The sequence below is a fragment of the Oncorhynchus kisutch genome, linkage group LG28 (assembly GCF_002021735.2).
Source record: "Oncorhynchus kisutch isolate 150728-3 linkage group LG28, Okis_V2, whole genome shotgun sequence".
NCBI classification, from domain to species: domain Eukaryota; kingdom Metazoa; phylum Chordata; class Actinopteri; order Salmoniformes; family Salmonidae; genus Oncorhynchus; species Oncorhynchus kisutch.
Genome location: NC_034201.2, coordinates 44,823,276 through 44,845,632, shown reverse-complemented (window position 1 = coordinate 44,845,632; position 22,357 = coordinate 44,823,276). Strand labels below are relative to the sequence as shown.

Below are 22,357 nucleotides of genomic sequence, written 5' to 3'. Positions count from 1 at the left end.
GTTACTTACTAAGGAGAATGTGATGAGCAGCAGGGTATTGGGTTCAATAGTTACCAAGGAGAATGTGATGAGCAGCAGGGTATTGGGTTCAATAGTTACTTACTATAGAGAATGTGATGAGCAGCAGGGTATTGGGTTCAATAGTTACTTACTATAGAGAATGTGATGAGCAGCAGGGTATTGGGTTCAATAGTTACTTACTAAAAATAATGTGATGAACAGCAGCGTATTGGGTTCAATAGTTACTTACTATAGAGAATGTGATGAGCAGCAGGGTATTGGGTTCAATAGTTACTAAGGAGAATGTGATGAGCAGCAGGGTATTGGGTTTAATAGTTACTTACTAAGGAGAATGTGATGAGCAGCAGGGTATTGGGTTCAATAGTTACCAAGGAGAATGTGATGAGCAGCAGGGTATTGGGTTTAATAGTTACTTACTAAGGAGAATGTGATGAGCAGCAGGGTATTGGGTTCAATAGTTACCAAGGAGAATGTGATGAGCAGCAGGGTATTGGGTTCAATAGTTACTTACTATAGAGAATGTGATGAGCAGCAGGGTATTGGGTTCAATAGTTACTTACTATAGAGAATGTGATGAGCAGCAGGGTATTGGGTTCAATAGTTACCAAGGAGAATGTGATGAGCAGCAGGGTATTGGGTTCAATAGTTACCAAGGAGAATGTGATGAGCAGCAGGGTATTGGGTTCAATAGTTACCAAGGAGAATGTGATGAGCAGCAGGGTATTGGGTTCAACAGTTACTTACAAAGGAGACGCAGGCAGCTAACAACAGGATTCTGACCAGGAGATCTTCAAACTGCTCCACCACCAGCTCCCATAGGGACTTGCCTACAACACACACACACACACACTTCAGAAAGTATTTACACCCCTTGACTTATTCCTGAATTTACATCCCATAATAACAAAAGTGAAAACATATTTAGAACTTTTGCCAAATTTATTGAAAAATAAATACATAAATATCTAACTTGCATAAGTATTTACACCCTTGAGTGAATACATGTTAGAATCACCGTTGGTAGTGATTACAGCTGTCTTTCTGTGTAAGCCGTTAAGAGCTTTCCACACCTGAATTCTTCAAGCTCTGTCAAGTTGATGACAGTAGTTGATCATTGCTAGACAGCCATTAGAGGCTTGCCATAGATTTTCAAGAAGAGTTAAGTCAAAACTGTAACTAGGCCACTCAGGAACATACAATGTTGTCTTGTTAATCAACTCCAGTGTAAATTTGGCTTTGCGTTTTAGCTTATTGTCCGACTGAAAGGTGAATGTCAGGTTTTCCTCTTGGATTTTTCCTGTGCTTGGCTCTATTCAGTTTCTTTTTGTCCTAAAAACTCCCCAGTCCTTACCGATGACAAGCATCCCCATAACATGATGCAGCCACCACCATGCTTGAAAATATGCAAAGTGGTACTCAGTGATATGTCGTGTTTGCCCCAAATATGACCCTTTATAATCAGACATGTTCATTTCAGTTTTACTTTAGTACCTTAGTGCAAACAGGATGCATGTTTTTAATCTGTACAGGCTTCCTTCTTTTCACTCTGTCATTTAGGTTAGTATTGTGTAGTAACTACCATGTTGTTGATCCATCTTCAGTTTTCTCCTATCACAGCCATTAAACTCTGTAACTGTTTTAAAGTCACCATTGGCCTCATGGTGAAATCCCTGAGCGGAGTCAGGAAGGACGCCTGCATCTTTGTAGTCTGGGTAAGTATAACTATAAAGTATAACTAATAACTTCACCGTGCTCAAAGGGATTTTCAATGTCTGCTTTTTAATATTTTTTACTCATCTACCAATGGGTGCCCTTCTTTGTGAGGCGTTGGAAAACCTCCCTGGTCTTTGTGGTTGAAATTCACTGCTCGACTGGGTGACCTTACAGATAATTTTATGTGTGGGGTACAGAGATGAGGTAGTCATTCAAAAATCGTGTTAAACACTATTATTGTAAAATTATTGCAACTTACTTAAGGTGGTGTATCAATACATCCAGTCACTACAAAGATACAGGCGTCCTTCCTGACTCCGTTGTCAGAGTGAAAGGAAACCGCTCAGGGATTTCACCATGAAGCCAATGGTGACTTTAAAACAGAGTTTAATGGCTGTGATGGTAGTAAACTGAGGATGGATCTACAACATTGTAGTTACTCCACAACTTAAGCAAATTCTTACTCCTGGATGTAATTTAGGCTTGCCATAACAAAGGGGTTGCATACTTAATGACTCAAGACATTTTAGCTTTTCATTTTGTATTAATTTGTACAATTTTAGTTTTTACAAAATTATAATAAAAAGTCTAAACATAATTCCACTTTGACATTATGGGGTATTGTGTGTAGGGCAGTGACACAACATCTCAATGTAATACATTTCAAAAATCTGTCTGTAACAACAAATATGTGGAGAAAGACAAGACGTGTGACTACTTTCTGAAGGCCCTGTACATATAGTCAAGTCATAATGCTGTCCGGCTATACATCATCTTGTCACAGATACTGTACCTATTAAAAACTCTTAGTCCAGGCCTGAAAGTACATCATGAGAATTGGAACCACAGTAAAACAGCACTACCCAGCCGTTGATAATATGGGACTTCTATAGGTCTATACTTCTGTTCAGCCAGTCATTAATCCCTCTTCTACTGACAGTGCATCTATATGGGTGGTGCTTCAAGTCAGTGTGTACTCTGAGGACACACACACAAACACGATCCTAGGCTAAAGGGCTAATCATCAGCTTGTAAAGGAGGGGGCACTAGAATCTCACTGGAAATATCAATATTTACCTTCTTCAGCCGGAAGCTCTGTCAGTGTCACACCACGATCACGCCATCCGTGGAGGAATGGAAGGGGGAGATGGATGAAGAACAGCGAGAGAGGGAGGGGGGACAGGGAGAGAGGGAGGAGGAACAGGGAGAGGGGAGGGGTACAACGAGAGAGAGGAGGAACAGCACAAAGACAATGTTAATGATTAACAGATTCATTTAGAACAGGCTTTGAGATGCTTTATGTGTAAACATTTCCACTTCATCCCGGAGCAGTTGAGTTTAAATGTATGATTACATATGAAATAAAGGAAGGCTTCTCATGACAGTGTTTCTGAACTAAAGGATTCGTGTGTTGTAACAACTCAGACGATTTCAAATGTAAAAATCCTTCAGCTCTCATCATTATCAGATCTGTGTGGGAGGGGGAGGTGTGGAGGGAGGGAGCGGTGTGGAGGGAGGGAGGGGAGGCATGGAGGGAGGGAGGGGGATGTGTGGAGGGAGGGAGGGGAGGCGTGGAGGGAGGGAGGGAGGGAGCGGGAGGCGTGGAGGGAGGGGGAGGCGTGGAGGGAGGGAGGGGGAGGCGTGGAGGGAGGGAGGGGAGGCGTGGAGGGAGGGAGGGGAGGCATGGAGGGGAGGCATGGAGGGGAGGCATGGAGGGGAGGCATGGAGGGAGGGAGGGATGGAGGGAGGGGAGGCATGGAGGGAGGGAGGGGGAGGCGTGGAGGGAGGGGAGAAATGGAGGGAGGGGGAGGCGTGGAGGGAGGGGGAGGCATGGAGGGAGGGGGAGGCGTGGAGGGAGGGGGAGGCGTGGAGGGAGGGGGAGGCGTGGAGGGAGGGGGAGGCGTGGAGGGAGGGGGAGGCGTGGAGGGAGGGGGGAAGTTGAGGGAGGGGGAGGCGTGGAGGGAGGGGGGAAGTTGAGGGAGGGAGAGATGTGTGGAGGGAGGGGGAGGCATGGAGGGAGGGGAGTCGGGGTGACTAGGAGTGAGGGACAGGCAGCACAACACCCACCACAGTGATGAGAACCTCTTTACAGCACCACATGTCCATCTATACTGGTCAGCACAACACTAAGTCACAGCTCAGGTAATGTGATGTTCTGTGTAGCTTGGTTGGTAAAGCATGGGCCTTACAGGACAGTGTGTTCAATTCCCGGGACCACCTGTACGTAAAATGTATAAACGCAAGACTAAGTCACATTGGATAAAAGCACCTGCTAAAATGTGTGTGTGTATATATATATATATATAATTATATAATGAAGTGCTGAACATGCTATAGCAATACACTCCCCTGTCAAGCTAAGACCTCCTGTAAGACTGGTCTATATAACCCTACTGAGATCAGGGCAAAACATTTATATTTGCAAACACAGAAAGTTTTCAATAGCTGTAATTTCCAGTCTTACTCTGAAATAGTGAAATATAAAAACAGGGTGGACATGTTTGGAAACAAACTACAGTATGACTAAGGCATTGAAGGTTTTACATGGTCATCAAACGTGATCCCACTCAGAGGGCCGAAAAGTAGAGGAACCATGACGTGACTCGCCCGGAGGAGAGCCCTTCCAAAAAACATACCCAAGCAAGACACACGCCCGCACGCCGGGAAATTAAATGGATTTTATTTCAGGACCACTAGAATTAGTGAGCTTTTAATCAGGAGCTTTTGAATTCTTCCTACCATCTTTGATTAACCAAAAGAAAAAGAGTCTGATGATTTCAGGTTCAAATATAATTTAATGAAACCACTTTTTATTGACACGGTAGAGTACATGAATAATGTTGCAGTACAAAGAGGGGTTATTGTGCTATGAAGAACACTTTGTTTCCACAGATCATGTTATGCAAGCAGGAAGTGGGAGAGTAAGGGCAAGATGAAGCAGGAGAGTAAGGGCAAGAAGAAGCAGGAGAGTAAGGGCAAGAAGAAGCAGGAAGTGGGAGAGTAAGGGCAAGATGAAGCAGGAGAGTAAGGGCAAGAAGAAGCAGGAAGTGGGAGAGTAAGGGCAAGATGAAGCAGGAAGTGGGAGAGTAAGGGCAAGATGAAGCAGGAGAGTAAGGGCAAGAAGAAGCAGGAAGTGGGAGAGTAAGGGCAAGATGAAGCAGGAAGTGGGAGAGTAGTTGAACAGGCAGTTAACCCACTGTTCCTAGGCCGTCATTGAAAATAAGAATTTGTTCTTAACTGACTTGCCTAGTTAAATAAAGGTAATATAAAAAATTTAAAAAGGGCAAGATGAAGCAGGGATATAACGGTCTCTGTAAAACTGGCCTATAAATATCAACTAGTGAATGCATTTCAGTCATAGCCCTACAGCTTTCTATTCCTTCTTAACCAATTATCTCATCATCATTCTTGCCTCATCCTCACACGCAGTAATCTGTATTGCAACGATGATTCATTGTTTAATGAGAATAAAGTATTTCAGCAACATGCATATGGAGGCCATGGTTCCTGTAGGAGCTCTGAGCTGAACATGGGGAAAACCCTTTGAGGACTGTGTACTGTGTCCGAAGATCCTGAAAACTTTTCCCTGCTCTGCCAGTCTGACATAAGCCCTTTTCCCAGTTCGACAAGTGTGGAGGCAGACTATTGCTTTTATGGCAGACAGGCTGGCTGCAGTTCCTAGTTCTGCTGGTCTGAGCTGGGAAGAGAGGCTTGCTAGCTGGAAGGGAAAGATTGAGGGAGGACTGGAGGGGTTGAACGGGGTTCCCCAGCTCTCTCTGTGCCAAGGATTTCCTCCTTACTGTAGTCATCTGGGTTACGTCAGCCTCAGCCTGTTCTGAAACATTCCAACTGACTCCACCATGCCTCTATTCTTCTCCACTCTCTCAGGCTCTCAGCTTCTCATTTTCTGCCCCCCCTACCAATCATGTGCTCTCCCCCTGGCTATGAGACAATGAAAACAAAAGCCAGCCTGTTTATACACTACCAGTCCAACCAGAGAGGAACCACTTCCTGGTTACAGTTGCCAACAGAAGAAAGAGGTTCCATGTCCAAGTACATGGCCAGCAAACCTGAGCTTAGGTAGTATTTGTAATCATTTGAAATACGTTAGCTGGGCTTGATCAAGCCTGGCACAATGGAATAGTTGCAAAAGTGGAAACCCTGAAAATGCTTAAAGTATTTGAAAGACTTCAAATAGTATTTGAACCCAGGTCTGATGGCCAGGAGAAGAGACAGACAGCCAGGAGAAGCACCAGGAAACGTAACAGCCGTCACCACTAGGACATGGGATGTGCTGAGTCAGTAGCTTTCACTACAACTTCCTACCACACACACACACACACCTTTAAATTTCTCCTCTGCCTAATGATTAGAGCTGTAACGGTTTCAGACTAAAACTACAGGTCATCATATGGAAAGCACAGCAATAGGGCTAGATTATTGAGGTCCTCTCAGTCTCAACTGCAAATAGGTGGACGTTTTCAAAACAGTTGCCATGACTACTTGGCTTGTGGAAACTACTGGAAAACAGTGTTTCATTGGGTAACGTCGCCAACGCCTGCCGAAAATAACACAAAATAACTGTTAAGCAACGCATTTTAGGACCTTGATACATTCCGACACTACACACTAGGTCTGCATCAAAATTGCACCCTATTCTTAATATAGTGCACCAGCAGAGACCAGCAGATGAACCCCATAGACTAAATAGTTAAAAAGTTACATTTGACCAGAGCACCATTAAGGGAATAGGTCAAAATGTGGTTCACAAATTAATTATAGATTTTTTAACTAGGCAAGTCAGTTAAGAACAAATTCTTACTTTACAATGACTGCCTACCCCGGGCCAAACCCAAACCCGGGCGACGCTGGGCCAATTGTGCGCCGCCCTATGGGACTCCCAATCACTGCCGGTTGTGATACAGCCTGGAATCGAACCATGGTCTGTAGCGACACCTCTAGCACTGAGATGCAGTGCCTTAGACCGCTCCGCCACTCGGAAGCCCTCGGAAGGTCAGTTGGGATGCGCACTGGCTCTCTAGGCATCTAACAGCAAGTGCAGCATAGTAACCCCATAGACTAAATAGTTAAAAAGCTCATCTCTGAAACCGAGGGAACTGGTACTGGCTTTTATAGTGGGGTAATAAGCAGGTGGTCAGGAGATGCCCTCCGTTGTCCTACTGATGCATTCAAGAAAACAGCCAGAGTTAGTCAAAGAAATAGCAGCCAGTCAGCGGCTGTGGCAAAAGGCCATAGAGAACAGAGCAGTCAGCAAGCATTCCAACTCTCTCTCTCTCTCTCTCGGTCGGTCTCATAGTTAAAGACCTAGCAGCAGGACTGACTGTGGCTAAGGTCTGTGAAAACAGGTCAGGTCTAGAAATTACACAAAGGTGAACTCTGGTGACCTTCCTCTACCCCCACTGTAAATCTACATACATTAACCAGTATTAGATGTGAATGGGAAGTGTCAGACGTATCATTGACTGGCAGTCTATGATCGTATCTACTCAGTGGATGTCACTCATTTAATATAAATGGGGAGTGCACCTTCCTTCCCAGGAGAGGCTGGAGGCTGACTTAGTGTTTAAGGGTAGTTGGGTCTGTCTCCCTCCCAGTCTTTGTGTGTGTGTGTGAATGCCGGTCTCTCCGGTTTTGTGCGTGAGAGACAGAGACACGGCAGAGGATTTGGCAGAGAGCTCACCCGTGGCCTGGAGCGATGTAACGTTACTAGAGTTGTGGTGAGTGGACTGGGAGAGCCTACCTGGTCCAACTGTGGCTCGCACCTGTGTTTTACGCAGGGTAGGGTCTGTGTTTTACGTAGGGTAGGGTCTGTGTTTTACGTAGGGTAGGGTCTGTGTTTTACGTAGGGTCTGTGTTTTACGTAGGGTAGGGTCTGTGATTTACGTAGGGTTAGGGTCTGTGATTTACGTAGGGTTAGGGTCTGTGTTTTACGTAGGGTAGGGTCTGTGTTTTACCTAGGGTAGGGTTAGTGTCTGTGTTTTACGTAGGGTAGTGGTAGGGTCTGTGTTTTACGTAAGGGTAGGGTCTGTGTTTTACGTAGGGTAGGGTAGGGTCTGTGTTTTACGTAGGGGTAGGGTCTGTGTTTTACATAGAGTAGGGTCTGTGTTTTACGTAGGGTAGGGTCTGTGTTTTACGTAGGGTAGGGTCTGTGTTTTACGTAGGGTAGGGTCTGTGTTTTACGTAGGGTAGGGTCTGTGTTTTACGTAGGGTAGGGTCTGTGTTTTACGTAGGGGTAGGGTCTGTGTTTTACATAGAGTAGGGTCTGTGTTTTACATAGAGTAGGGTCTGTGTTTTACGTAGGGTCTGTGTTTTACGTAGGGTAGGGTCTGTGTTTTACGTAGGGTAGGGTCTGTGTTTTACGTAGGGTAGGGTCTGTGTTTTACGTAGGGTAGGGTCTGTGTTTTACGTAGGGTAGGGTCTGTGTTTTACGTAGGGTAGGGTTAGGGTTTGTGTTTTACATAGGGTAGGGTCTGTGTTTTACATAGGGTAGGGTTAGGGTCTGTGTTTTACGTAGGGTAGGGTCTGTGTTTTACATAGGGTAGGGTCTGTGTTTTACATAGGGTAGGGTTAGGGTTTGTGTTTTACATAGGGTAGGGTCTGTGTTTTACATAGGGTAGGGTTAGGGTCTGTGTTTTACGTAGGGTAGGGTCTGTGTTTTACATAGGGTAGTGGTAGGGTCTGTGTTTTACGTAGGGTAGGGTCTGTGTTTAACGTAGGGTAGGGTCTGTGTTTTACGTAGGGTAGGGTTAGTGTCTGTGTTTTACGTAGGGTAGGGTTAGGGTCTGTGTTTTACGTAGGGTAGTGGTAGGGTCTGTGTTTTACGTAGGGTAGGGTCTGTGTTTTACGTAGGGTAGGGTCTGTGTTTTACGTAGAGTTAGTGTCTGTGTTTTACCTAGGGTAGGGTTAGGGTCTGTGTTTTAGGTAGGGTAGGGTCTGCGTTTTACGTAGGGTAGTGGTAGGGTCTGTGTTTTACGTAGGGGTAGGGTCTGTGTTTTACGTAGGGTAGGGTCTGTGTTTTACGTAGGGTAGGGTCTGTGTTTTACGTAGGGTAGGGTTAGAGTGTGTTTTACGTAGGGTAGTGGTAGGGTCTGTGTTTTACGTAGGGGTAGGGTCTGTGTTTTACGTAGGGTAGGGTAGGGTCTGTGTTTTACGTAGGGTAGTGGTAGGGTCTGTGTTTTACGTAGGGGTAGGGTCTGTGTTTTACATAGGGCAGGGTCTGTGTTTTACCTAGGGTAGGGTTAGGGTCTGTGTTTTAGGTAGGGTAGGGTCTGCGTTTTACGTAGGGTAGTGGTAGGGTCTGTGTTTTACGTAGGGTAGTGGTAGGGTCTGTGTTTTACGTAGGGTAGTGGTAGGGTCTGCGTTTTACGTAGGGTAGGGTTAGGGTCTGTGTTCTACAAACATTATGTCAGCAGCCCCAGCCAGACGACCTGCTGGCCCATTTCTCTTACACAAACACTTAAAAAAGCCTTTTTTAAACCACCCCCCATGTGGGTGGGGGTGCGAGCTGAAAATACAAGTCACCACTCACACATGTCCTCAAAGCAACATCCTTTGTCATAGTACGTTCAGCGTGCAGAGGGGCCCGTCTGTCTTCTTTCACTACACACACGCTCAGAGTCGCAGTCTTCACAAGTAACACCAGCAGACAAAAAGAGAAGTTGTAAATATTCTTGTGAATGACACACTACATATTACCGGATGGGTGTGGGTGCGTGTGGTGTGGCCTGAAGTAGAAAGGACCCTAAGCGCGAGTCCCAATGGTCTGTGTGGACAGAAGGTCTTAACATGAAGGAAAGAACTGAAATATACTGTGCCTACGGGTGTTTGTCACCGTTTGTAACAATTAAAACCAACTCATTATGTGACAACCAATGTTTTTGACCATGTTAATGTCATCAACCCACCCAAATATTTCAGCTTTGAGTAGGTAAAACACAGGGTTAAAACCTTACTGAATGTGTGTGCTATGCTAGGATAACAGTAACACCAAGGCACAACGCACCTCTGACACTACCAACGGTGACAATGTATCATCCAAAACGGAGGAGTATCCCCTACATAGCCCATGGTCGTGATCTGAGAATCCTGTAGAAAAAATATATTTTCCAATAGAAAACAACTATAAATCCAGATAGTCCACTTTAGTTTCCATTCAGTGCCTAATGATCCCTCCATCCAGGAGTTCCAGAGCCAGACAAAGTGTGAAACAGGCCTCGCGTCCTGTACTGGCGTAGGAATGTTATGTCTGTGTCTAAGAAACTGGCCGATATATCTTCCCCTGGAATGTTGCCAGTACCTGCTACAGCCGAGCAGATCGCTTGAAGGAACAAGGGGCTTCCCTAGTTCATAACCTTTTTTCTTTTTTGTCTCGAGTTACTCCTAAATTACATTATAAATATTCAGAAATATTGCCCTCATGCACAGCGGATTATTTATTTACCCTTTTTTAATCAGGTAAACTGACTGAGAACATATTCTCTTTGATAATTAGGCTTATGGCCTTACGAGTTCCCCAAGCCCAAAAGCACTGCCATACAGCAATAGCCTACCTAATCCTGTTTGTGTTCACCAGTAAGAGATTAGTTTGCAGGACTTGTTTGTTTGTGGTCATGTTGTCTACAGGTATAATAATAATAATAATAAACAAACTACAGAACAGCTCCTGTATTCTCCCTGTGAAAAAAATCCATCCCGGTGTCAGAGAGCGAGAAGTAACCATGGAGGGTTTGTAATAGAGGTCGACCGATTATGATTTTTCAACGCCGATACCGATTATTGGAGGCCCAAAAAAGCCGATACCGATTATTGGAGGCCCAAAAAAAGCCGGTGCCGATTATTGGAGGCCCAAAAAAGCCGCTACCGATTATTGGAGGCCCAAAAAAGCCGCTACCGATTATTGGAGGCCCAAAAAAGCCGCTACCGATTATTGGAGGCCCAAAAAAGCCGATACCGATTATTGGAGGCCCAAAAAAGCCGCTACCGATTATTGGAGGCCCAAAAAAGCCGCTACCGATTAATCGGACGATTTTTTTATATTTTTATTTGTAATAATGATAATTACAACAATACTGAAAGAACACTTATTTTAACTTAATATAATACATCAATAAAATCAATTTAGCCTAATGAAACATGTTAAATTTGGTTTAAATAATGCAAAAACAAAGTGTTGGAGAAGAAAGTAAAAGTGCAATATGTGCTATGTAAGAAAGCTAACGTTTTAGTTCTTTGCTCAGAACATGAGAACATATGAAAGCTGGTGGTTCCTTTTAACTTGAGTCTTCAATATTCCCAGGTAAGAAGTTTTAGGTTGTAGTTATAGGACTATTTCCCTCTATACCATTTGTATTTCATTAACCTTTCACTATTGGATGTTCTTACAGGCACTTTAGTATTGCCAGTGTAACAGTATAGCTTCCGTCCCTCTCCTCGCTCCTCCCTGGGCTCGAACCAGCAACACAACGACAACAGCCACCATCGAAGCAGCGTTACCCATGCAGAGCAAGGGGAACAACTACTAGAAGGCTCAGAGCAAGTGACGTTTGAAACGCTATTAGCGCGCACTAACTAGCTAGCCATTTCACTTCGGTTACACCAGCCTCATCTCGGGAGTTGACAGGCTTGAAGTCATAAACAGCGCAATGCTTGATGCACAACGAAGAGCTGCTGGCAAAACGCCCGAAAGTCCTGTTTGAATTCATGTTTACGCGCCTGCTTCTGCCTACCACCACAGATACTTAGATACTTGTATGCTTAGTCAGAGTATATGCAACGCAGGACACGCTAGATAATATCTAGTAATATCATCAACCATGTGTAGTTAACTAGTGATTATGATTGATTGTTTTTTATAAGATAAGTTTAATGCTAGCTAGCAACTTACCTTGGCTTACTGCATTTGCGTAACAGACGGTCTCCTTGTGGAGTGCAACGAGAGAGAGGCAGGTCGTTATTGCGTTGGACTAGTTAACTGTAAGGTTGCAAGATTGGTTCCCCCGAGCTGACAAGGTGAAAAACTGTTGTTCTGCCCCTGAACAAGGTAGTTAACCCACCGTTCCTAGGCCGTCATTGAAAATAAGAATGTGTTCTCAACTGACTTGCCTAGTTAAATAAAAGGTAGAATATTTTTTTTTAAGAATAAAATACCACAAACAAAAAAGTTGGCGCCCAAAAATACCGATTTCTGATTGTTATGAAAACAACAATTAAATCGGCCATTCCGATTAATCAGTCGACCTCTAGTTTGTAACAGAAAAGCATGCCACCCACACACTTTGAACAGCGGCTCCCTCCCTGCAACCATCCCCAAACTCATTGGCGTGAGTCGTTGTAACCAACTTGGTAATCCAAGTACAGTGAGTCGTTGCTGTCAACTACAAAAGGCAGGCTGTGGTGGGTTTGTCGGCAGAGGGGAACGAGCCGTTCAGTGTGCCACATACACCACTCAGCTGAGACATGTTGCTATTAAAACTTATAATAACACTTCCTTTTCCTTGTGTTGTTGGCTGTGAGGGATTAGAGAGCGGGACATTGGTCACGTTCAGCAGGAAATACACAGTTGAACTTTGCAGATAGACATTTCATGAACAGAACTGACAAGATTGCTTCTTCTACATGTCCGAGAGGCATGTTTGTTCCACAGAATATATTTATATCTGAACGTTCCACAACGTTGTGCGCTACGGAACGCAACCCTGGTTTACAGCCAAGAGAGGAAAGGGTATTCCCTTAAGCAAACATATCTACGAGCACACACACACACACACACAAGGGAAGTCAGTTCACAACTAGCAACGAAAGATGTGTAACCAGATGTTTCTTTTTCCATGAAGTCGTCACAGCAACACACAGATCTCTGGGTAGGTTTCGCTCCGTGCAACAAAGGACTGCTGGTTCTCTCTAATGATACAGCACAGCAGCCCTCCTCTATGGCGAAAAGGCACCAGCCACCATGCAAAAAAATAATCAGGCCAAAGACTCAGGACCATTGTAAAGGTGCCAAGTTCAGTAAAATATCCATTAAGCAGCACCACGTCTGATTAAGGATTTAGCAGAAGGCTTTGATCCATTAAGTCCACAGAGGAAAAGACGTGAACCATTATACTGCATCATCAACAGGTTGTAGCCTATAGAAACACCCCTTTGAGCACATTGAGGGATGGTCCTGGATATTTGTTCTCAGTGCTGATTTCACACAAGTCAGCGTTGTTGTTCCGCGCTGTTGTTCCCCTTCCTCCCAGAAGTAGATGAAAAGAGTTTCCTAAACTTATGAATGTTATCATTCCACTAAGGCACCACTATGGTGGTGAAATCCAGAATTAATGGTGGTGCCATAGTGGAATTAATGGTGGTGCCATAGTGGAATTAATGGTGGTGCCATAGTGGAATTAATGGGGGTGCCATCGTGGAATTAATGGGGGTGCCATCGTGGAATTAATGGGGGTGCCATCGTGGAATTAATGGTGGTGCCATCGTGGAATTAATGGTGGTGCCATAGTGGAATCCAGAATTAATGGGGGTGCCATAGTGGAATTAATGGTGGTGCCATAGTGGAATTAATGGTGGTGCCATAGTGGAATTAATGGGGGTGCCATAGTGGAATTAATGGGGGTGCCATAGTGGAATTAATGGTGGTGCCATAGTGGCATCCAGAATTAATGGTGGTGCCACAGTGGAATCCAGAATTAATGGTGGTGCCATAGTGGAATTAATGGTGGTGCCATAGTGGAATTAATGGGGGTGCCATAGTGGAATTAATGGGGGTGCCATAGTGGAATTAATGGGGGTGCCATCGTGGAATTAATGGGGGTGCCATCGTGGAATTAATGGTGGTGCCATAGTGGAATCCAGAATTAATGGGGGTGCCATAGTGGAATTAATGGTGGTGCCATAGTGGAATTAATGGTGGTGCCATAGTGGAATTAATGGGGGTGCCATAGTGGAATTAATGGGGGTGCCATAGTGGAATTAATGGGGGTGCCATAGTGGAATTAATGGTGGTGCCATAGTGGCATCCAGAATTAATGGTGGTGCCACAGTGGAATCCAGAATTAATGGTGGTGCCATAGTGGAATTAATGGGGGTGCCATAGTGGAATTAATGGGGGTGCCATAGTGGAATTAATGGGGGTGCCATAGTGGAATTAATGGGGGTGCCATAGTGGCATCCAGAATTAATGGTGGTGCCACAGTGGAATCCAGAATTAATGGTGGTGCCATAGTGGAATTAATGGTGGTGCCATAGTGGCATCCAGAATTAATGGGGGTGCCATAGTGGAATTAATGGTGGTGCCATAGTGGAATTAATGGTGGTGCCATAGTGGAATTAATGGTGGTGCCATAGTGGCATCCAGAATTAATGGGGGTGCCATAGTGGAATTAATGGGGGTGCCATAGTGGAATTAATGGGGGTGCCACAGTGGAATTAATGGTGGTGCCACAGTGGAATCCAGAATTAATGGTGGTGCCACAGTGGAATCCAGAATTAATGGGGGTGCCATAGTGGAATTAATGGTGGTGCCATAGTGGAATTAATGGTGGTGCCATAGTGGAATTAATGGTGGTGCCATAGTGGCATCCAGAATTAATGGGGGTGCCATCGTGGAATTAATGGGGGTGCCATAGTAGAATTAATGGTGGTGCCATGGTGGAATTAATGGGGGTGCCATAGTGGCATCCAGAATTAATGGGGGTGCCATAGTGGAATTAATGGGGGTGCCATAGTGGAATTAATGGGGGTGCCATAGTGGAATTAATGGGGGTGCCATAGTGGCATCCAGAATTAATGGGGGTGCCATAGTGGAATTAATGGTGGTGCCATAGTGGCATCCAGAATTATCACCCAAATGCCAGTATCTTCCCATTGATACAGTAGCCTACCATGGCATGAGTGTGTAACTTCAAACCTAGAGTATTAACCATGCGTATTACAACTAATGGGGTTGACATGGAAACAGGTAAATCAAGTTCTCTCTATCAGTTGTGTATTTTACAGAGTATCCCACAGAAACACGTCCTCCTTATCAACTTGATTGACTGCCTCTCATGTGAAATATCCATTCACATGAAATAGTAGACTGTCTATAGCAGGAATGACATGGAATAATATGTTACTTATTTATCTTTAAATGAAAGGGTGAATAGTTGTTCTCCAATTAGCTCAAGACTAACGTTACTCCTTTAGTCCAAGGACCTTACATGTTCTGTTTAAAGGGCGAATTGCCTCTGAAAGTGAAAACATCCAAATACTCCCTCCTCTATAAAACGGGAATCGATTACCAAATGAGTTACGGGGTCTAGACACATAAATCCCTGTACTTTTCATTTCACATCAAAATGATTTTTTTTTAAATGCAAAAACGCACACTTACTGTATGTACACTGTTTTAACGTAGTTGCAGCCGACAGTATTTTTTCAGTGACAACACGTTTGTGGCGTCCATCTTTCGTTTACACACAGGTGTTCGGAAGAGCCAGAAAGCTCATTTGCACAGGTAGTCCACGGTCTTCTGTCTGTTTTCCTTAGAAAAGCGCTGTAACATGGAAATATGGCTACGTGGGACCCTAACCCTATAGAAAAAGGTATGTATCACTTTTACCTTTTAAAAATATATATATAATTATGTATCGCTGATATGAAAATATAAGGTAATTTTGCTTCTATTGCAAGCGATGCATGTTAACGTCCTGACCCGAGCATCGAACAAACCCCGTACAGAATGTGCCTTAGTCCAATGACTATGTGTAATGTAATGGAACACAGTCATGATCAAAAAGCTAGATGGTACCATAATGTGTAAAGGCTATTCCTATTGTTGACTATAGCCCCAAATGAAATTGTTACAGTATTGCACTTATTCTTAATTAATAATTGTCGTTGATGAACGTGCCATAATACTAGTCTATAAGTCCCCCCCCCCCAAAAAAAAAAAATACATGCATGCATGAATGCTTTACAAAACCGATGCGATAGACGTCCAGCCTAAATACAGGTGTTACAATAATAGCATTTTCTATTAATCTTGTTGAAGGTTGTAATAGTTATCCGTGATAAGGAGCGTTCGGGTTCAGTGCGTTGTTTCCCCACTTACACACAACTTTGTTTAAAGCGAGAAACTCAATGTAGCTCAGTGAAGTGTGATAAAAAAAAATGAAAACAACGGACAGTAGCGTCAAGCATAAGATCAGTCAAAAGATGTCGGGTGGAAGGAACATTTGCAGGATGTATGCGACAGATATTCGTGTTTTTCAATAAGGTGCGGGGAAATAATTTTAACCAATTTCCCTAAACTACTCAATGAAATCCGTGACCGTGGTAAAATTACAACTTCCCTAAACTGTTCAATGATATTCGTGACTGTGGAAAAATGGCATTTTAACACTCAACCAGGTAAACTGAATAACAGTAAACAGCAACAATGTTACTCACCGTTCGGTCCATATTTTTCAAAATTAGATTTCACTTGTTCAAGTGTGAGTCCAGTGTTTTCGTTCACACCGAAGTTCTCTAAAACTTCAGATGCGGATTTCGTGTGCGCGCTATCCATCTCGGAGGGAGAACTGACTAACTAAACAATTAAATTAAAAGGCATGTAGTTAAATATGGAACATCTATTACGACAATAAAGGTCTAATATACAGTCGTTTTCCACCGATGTGCCTTGCGTTCAGACTGCCAAGCGGAGGTGGCTCTGCCTGCTAGACGGTCACCTGCCTCCTCTTCTGCGAGCCGAAAATTGGAGCTGTACGGCCGGATTCCTTTTCAAGACAACTATATTGCCCAATAGATCCTACTGCAGTCAGCACTTCATCAAACCACAAGGTGTGATATGTTGGGACTGCGTAGGGACCGCCTCTCTCGTGAGTGAGCGTGTTCTAACACTCGCTTGCCTTCCTATTGGTTGTCATTACCTGAGCGTAAAGCTCTGCTAAAGCCCGTGTCTTCTCGGTTTAGGCCTATAGTTCTTATGCACCGCATATGAATAGTCACAGGAGGTAATACTATGTCATTCTCAAGATACAAATGTTTCATATGTCACCAGTTCATGCTTGGGGTTATGGATCTCTTCTCTTTTGGCACATCATCTTGTGCAAAGAAAATCTCACTTTTAAAATCTCATAATATGTTACTCATACCCCAAAAATGTGGTTGACTCTTCCTGTACTTGTATTTATGACAAAAGCATAAATGAGAGGGGGAAAAAAACACTTCAAAAATCCCACCTCAAACTTGCTTTCTATTTCCTCATAGCGGATGACGTCATGTTTTTGTGTGAGACGTCTCATTGGCTGAGCTGCCCAATCAGCTGTTTACTTGTTAGTAATACTTTTATTGACCAGTGTATGCCCAGACCATTCTGTTGTTGTGATATGGCCATACCATTCAAACACAGAAAAGCTGTTTTAAAACATATTTAATTATATATTTTTTTAAGGAGAACTATTTCACTCATATTGCCTAGTGGTTAGAGCATTGGACTAGTAACCGAAAGGTTGCAAGTTCAAATCCCCGAGCTGACAAGGTACAAAATCTGTCGTTCTGCCCTTGAACAGGCAGTTAACCCACTGTTCCCAGGCCGTCATTGAAAATAAGAATTTGTTCTTAACTGACTTGCCTAGTTAAATAAAGGTAAAATATATATATAATATTTCTGGAAACATTATTTATTTAAAAGTCTCCTAAACACAATTACAGAAAATGAGACTTTCCTGATTTTGTACTTCTTGGAGTAGCTGTAGTCTACATCTCTGGAAATAGTTTGCCAATTGAATGTTGACTAATCTAATGCCCACACGTAACTCCTACATAGCACTTCACTTCACACTATGAGCTAGTTAGGTAAGTGAGTTACTGTCCTTGAACAGTGTGCACCTGGGTCATCCTTGAATCCAGGGCCGGCTCTAGCGTTTTGGGGTCCCTAAGCAATATTTGGATGGGCCCCTCCACCTTGCGCCCCCCCCCCCCCCCCCCCCCCCCCCCCCCTTAACAGCAGAGAGAAAAAACAACGTTTTAAAGTTAATTTCCATTTTAACATGGGGTGCAGAGAAAATGTTGCCATTTTATGCAATTCTACACATTTTGCCATTGGGCAGAGAGAAAATGTAGCAATTTTATAACAAATTTCATGAAATTCTATAAATTCTGCCTTGGGTCAGAGAAAAGAAATGTGCAGTTTTACAAGTATTTTCCTGTAATTCAATCCATTTTGCCATGACTTATGCCATGTTAATATGATATCTAAGTAAGAAAGACTAACAAAATCAATAGCATCCCCCTTGAGGTCAGGGCCCTGGGCATGAGGTCAGGGCCCTGGGCATGTGCCCAGCATGCCCGATCGTTATGCAGCCATGATTATTGTTTGATGGCATGGCGAATTGGGCGACTTTTCAGTGACTGAATGATGCACAACCACATTTTCTAAATTGTACCTGGTGTATTCTACTATTCTTACTCTCAATAGTAAGTTGAGTTAAAGAACAATGAAAAAGGATATATATTACGTGGCCCTAAGCAGATGTTATGTTGCTTTAGCCTCCAGCTGCTTGAATTAGTCTGATACTTTCTCAGTTCTGCACAACTCACAACTGTGGTGAAACTGCAGTAGGATTAGCCTACAAAAAGGAAGGGTATAGGTGTACAAGTTGAATCTTATCTGAGACTGAGACTCAACCATGTGACGTTGATGCAGTAAGATCTTCTTCGTGGCTAATGCAGAAGATAATAAGGCCCAGTACTGTACTGCAGATAGTAGGCAGTGCACTGGAAGGAGAAAGGGAACAAGGTGTTCTAGTTCTGTCCTATCTCTCACAGCTCAACTTATTTATAACTTAAAGAGCTTACATAACTTTCAGAACTATACTATACAATGCCTTCGGACAGTATTCAGACCCCTTGACATTTTCCACATTTTGTTACTTTACAGCCTTATTATAAAATTGATTGAATAGTTGTTTTTCCTCATCAATCTACACACAATACCCCATAATGACAAAGCAAAAACGGGGTTTTAAAAACTGAAATATCACATTTACATAAGTATTCAGACCCTTTACTTGTTGAAGCACCTTTGGTAGCGATTACAGCCTTGAGTCTACTTGGGTATGACGCCACAAGCTTGGCACACCTGTATTTGGTAAGTTTCTCCCATTCTTCTCTCTACAGATTTTCTCAAGCTCTGTCAGGTTGGATGGGTAGTGTCGCTGCACAGGTCTCTCCAGAGATGTTAGATCGTTTTCAAGTCCAGGCTCTAGCTGGGCCACTCAAGGACATTCAGAGACTTGTCCCGAAGTCACCCCTGCGTTGTCTTGGCTGTGTCTTTAGGGTCGTTGTCCTGTTGGAAGGTGAACCTTTGCCCCCATTCTGAGGTCCAAAGCATTCTGGAGCATGTTTTCATCAATGATCACTCTGTACTTTGCTCCGTTCATCTTTCCATTAATCCTGACTAGTCTCCCAGTCCCTGCCTGCTGAAAAACATCCCCACAGCATGATGGTGCCACCACCATGCTTCACCATCTCTATGGTGCCAGGTTTCCTCCAGATGTGACGCTTGGCATTCAGGCCAAAGAGTTCAATCTTGGTTTCATCAGACCAGAGAATATCTGTCAGAGTGCCCATCAGGTTCTTGGTCACCTCCCTGACCAAGGCTCTTCTCCCCCGATTGCTCAGTTTGGCAGGGCAGCCAGCTCTAGGAAGAGTCTTGGTGGTTCTAAACTTCTTCCATTTAAGAATGATGGAGACCACTGGGTTCTTGGGGACCTTCAATGCTGCAGACATTTTTTGGTACCCTTCCCCAGACCTGTGCCTCCACACAGTCCTGACTCGGAGCTCTACGGACAATTCCTTTGAGCTTATTACTTGGTTTTTGCTTTGACATGCACTGTCAACTGTGGGCCCTTATAAAGACAGTTTACCACAGGTGGACTCCAATCAAGTTGTAGAAACATCTCACGGATGATCAATGAAAACAGGATGAACCTGAGCTCAATTTCGAGTCTCATGGCAAAGGGTCTGAATAATTATGCAAATACGTTATTTCTGTTTTTTTTTAATACATTTCCTAACATTTCTAGAAACCTGTTTTAGTTTTGTCATTACAGGGTATTATGTATAGATTGATGAGGATATTTTTTTTATTTAATCCATGTCAAAACAACGCTGTAACAAAACAAATTGTGGAAAAGGGGAAGGGGTCTGAATGATTTCTGAATGCACTGTACTTCTTCTCATGCAGTCTCACCCACAGTCACACCCATTCAGTGGATAAAACGTATAGATACAGTGACCACAGCTCAATGCTTAAAGGTCCAATGCAGTTGTTTATTTTAAAATCTCAATATCAAATCATTTCTGGGTAACAATTAAGTACCTTCCTGTGATTGGTTTAAATTAAAAAGGTAAAAAGGTAAACAAAAATAACTTATTTGGAAAGTGGAATTTCTCAAGCAAGAATTTTGGTGGGAGTGGTCTCAGTGGGGAGGGGAAAACTGAAAACTAGCTGTTATTGGCAGAGAGGTTTGGAACTGTCTTTCTTATTGGTCTGTTAACCAATTTACCACCTGGTGACCTCACCAGGCCAGCCAAAACTCCATCCCACCAAAACAATCTGAAATTTCAGGCGGCCTTTTCAAACTGCTCTTACACCAAAAGGGCATTATCATAATTTTCTAAATGTAACAGTACTTTTCCAACCTCATTGTGTATAAATGTAAATAAATCACAGGGAAATCACGTTTTTTGACTGCACTGGGCCTTTGAACTAGACTATGCTGTACTATACAATTCTATACTATAACATTGTAGCCTGTTTGTTCAGTACTCCTGTCTGTCTGTCTGTCTGTCTGTCTGTCTGTCTGTCTGTCTGTCTGTCTGTCTGTCTGTCTGTCTGTCTGTCTGTCTGTCTGTCTGTCTGTCTGTCTGTCTGTCTGTCTGTCTGTCTGTCTGTCTGTCTGTCTGTCTGTCTGTCTGTCTGTCTGTCTGTCTGTCTGTCTGTCTGTCTGTCTGTCTGTCTGTCTGTCTGTCTGTCTGTCTGTCTGTCTGTCTGTCTGTCTGTCTGTCTGTCTGTCTGTCTGTCTGTCTGTCTGTCTGTCTGGTGACATTTGTTTGGGGCAAATCTAAAACAACACATTACTGAGTACTACTCTCCATATTTGCAAGCATGGTGGTGGCTGCATCATGTTATGGGTATGCTTGTAATAGTTAAGGACTGGGGAGTTTTTCAGGATAAAAAAGAAATAGAATGGCACTAAGCACAGGCAAAATCCTAGAGGAAAACCTGGTTCAGTCTGCTTTCCACCAGACTCTGGGAGATTATTTTACCTTTCAGCAGTACAACAACCTAAAACACCAGGCCAAATCTACACTGAGGTACAGTTTTGACTTAAATCTACTTAAATCTATGGCAATATCTGAAAATGGTTGTCTACCAATTTTGACAGAGCTTGAAGAATTTTGAAAAGAAAAATGGGCAATTGTTGCACAATCCAGGTGTGGAAAGCTCTTAGAGACTTACCCAGAAAGCCTCACAGCTGTAATTGCTGCCAGTGGTGCTTCCACAAAGTGTTGACTCGGGTGTAAATACTTATGTAAATTAGATATTAATTTTCAATACATTTGCCATAATATCTGAAAACATGTTTTCACTTTGTTGTTTTTGACTTTTGTGTATGGATGGGTGAGAGAAAAAACAAATTTAATCAATTTCGATTTCAGTAACACAACAAAATGTGAAATAAGTCAAGGGGTAAGAATACTTTCTGAAGGCACTGTAAGAGAGCCCTTTTGGCTCCACACATTTCTAGGGAACCCCTTGAGTACCAAAGTTATTACGAAAGAGAAATCCTCCACCTCTCCCTGTACTCTCTATCTCTCCCTTTCGCCCTCTCTTTCTCTCTCTATCTCTCCGTCCTAGCCACCACTCCAGTCACACAACATTTAGTTTGTATGCCTGCCTGCCTGCCTGCCTGCCTGCCTGCCTGCCTGCCTGCCTGCCTGCCTGCCTGCCTGCCTGCCTGCCTGCCTGCCTGCCTGTCTGTCTGTCTGTCTGCCTGTCTGCCTGTCTGCCTGTCTCTCTGCCTGCCTGTCTGCCTGTCTCTCTGCCTGCCTGCCTATCTGCCTGTCTGCCATGCCTGCCTGTCTGTCTGTCTGTCTGTCTGTCTGTCTGTCTGCCTGTCTCTCTGACTGCCTGTCTGCCTGTCTGCCTGTCTGCCTGCCTGTCTCTCTGCCTGCCTGCCTGCCTGCCTGCCTGCCTGCCTGTCTGTCTGTCTGTCTGTCTGTCTACCTGCCTGTCTGTCTGCCTGTCTGCCCTCCAGCAGTATTTTCTTATTTTCTTTTGGTCACAGCCTTCATTTGCATCATGTAAATAATCAGTGGCATAAGAGATATTTACCTCCCTCTCACATGCCTGAGTGATAGGCCACACGATTACCATGTTCAGAGAGAGTCTCATGCACTGTCTGGATGTCTGTAAAGGTCAGGTTGTCTTTGTACTTTTATGGGAATCCTTTCTGATTTATTTAGATGCCTTAAATCTCCACAGTTCATTTTGGAATATACACTGTTCATACAAAAGTATGTGGACACCCCTTAAAGTTTGTGGATTCTACTA

At 43.7% G+C, this 22,357-nt stretch overlaps 1 protein-coding gene across 3 annotated transcripts in view; it reads right to left on the bottom strand.

Annotated features, from left to right (window-relative positions):
- LOC109873357 (sarcoplasmic/endoplasmic reticulum calcium ATPase 1) overlaps nt 1-16,568 on the bottom strand; it is a 105,105-nt gene extending 88,537 nt beyond the window's left edge. For 2 of the 3 annotated variants that reach the window (XM_031807727.1, XM_031807728.1), the window contains exons 1-3: nt 16,183-16,568; nt 2,812-2,829; nt 766-848 (exon numbers count right to left, since the gene is read on the bottom strand). In XM_031807727.1, the coding sequence (XP_031663587.1) occupies nt 766-848; nt 2,812-2,829; nt 16,183-16,300 (219 nt within the window). In that variant the 5' untranslated portion in view covers nt 16,301-16,568. Of the gene's footprint in view, nt 1-765; nt 849-2,811; nt 2,830-15,124; nt 15,193-16,182 lie in introns of those variants that run through there. The other variant, XM_031807729.1, reaches the window with a different exon arrangement.
- Between the last annotated feature and the right edge of the window lie 5,789 nt (nt 16,569-22,357).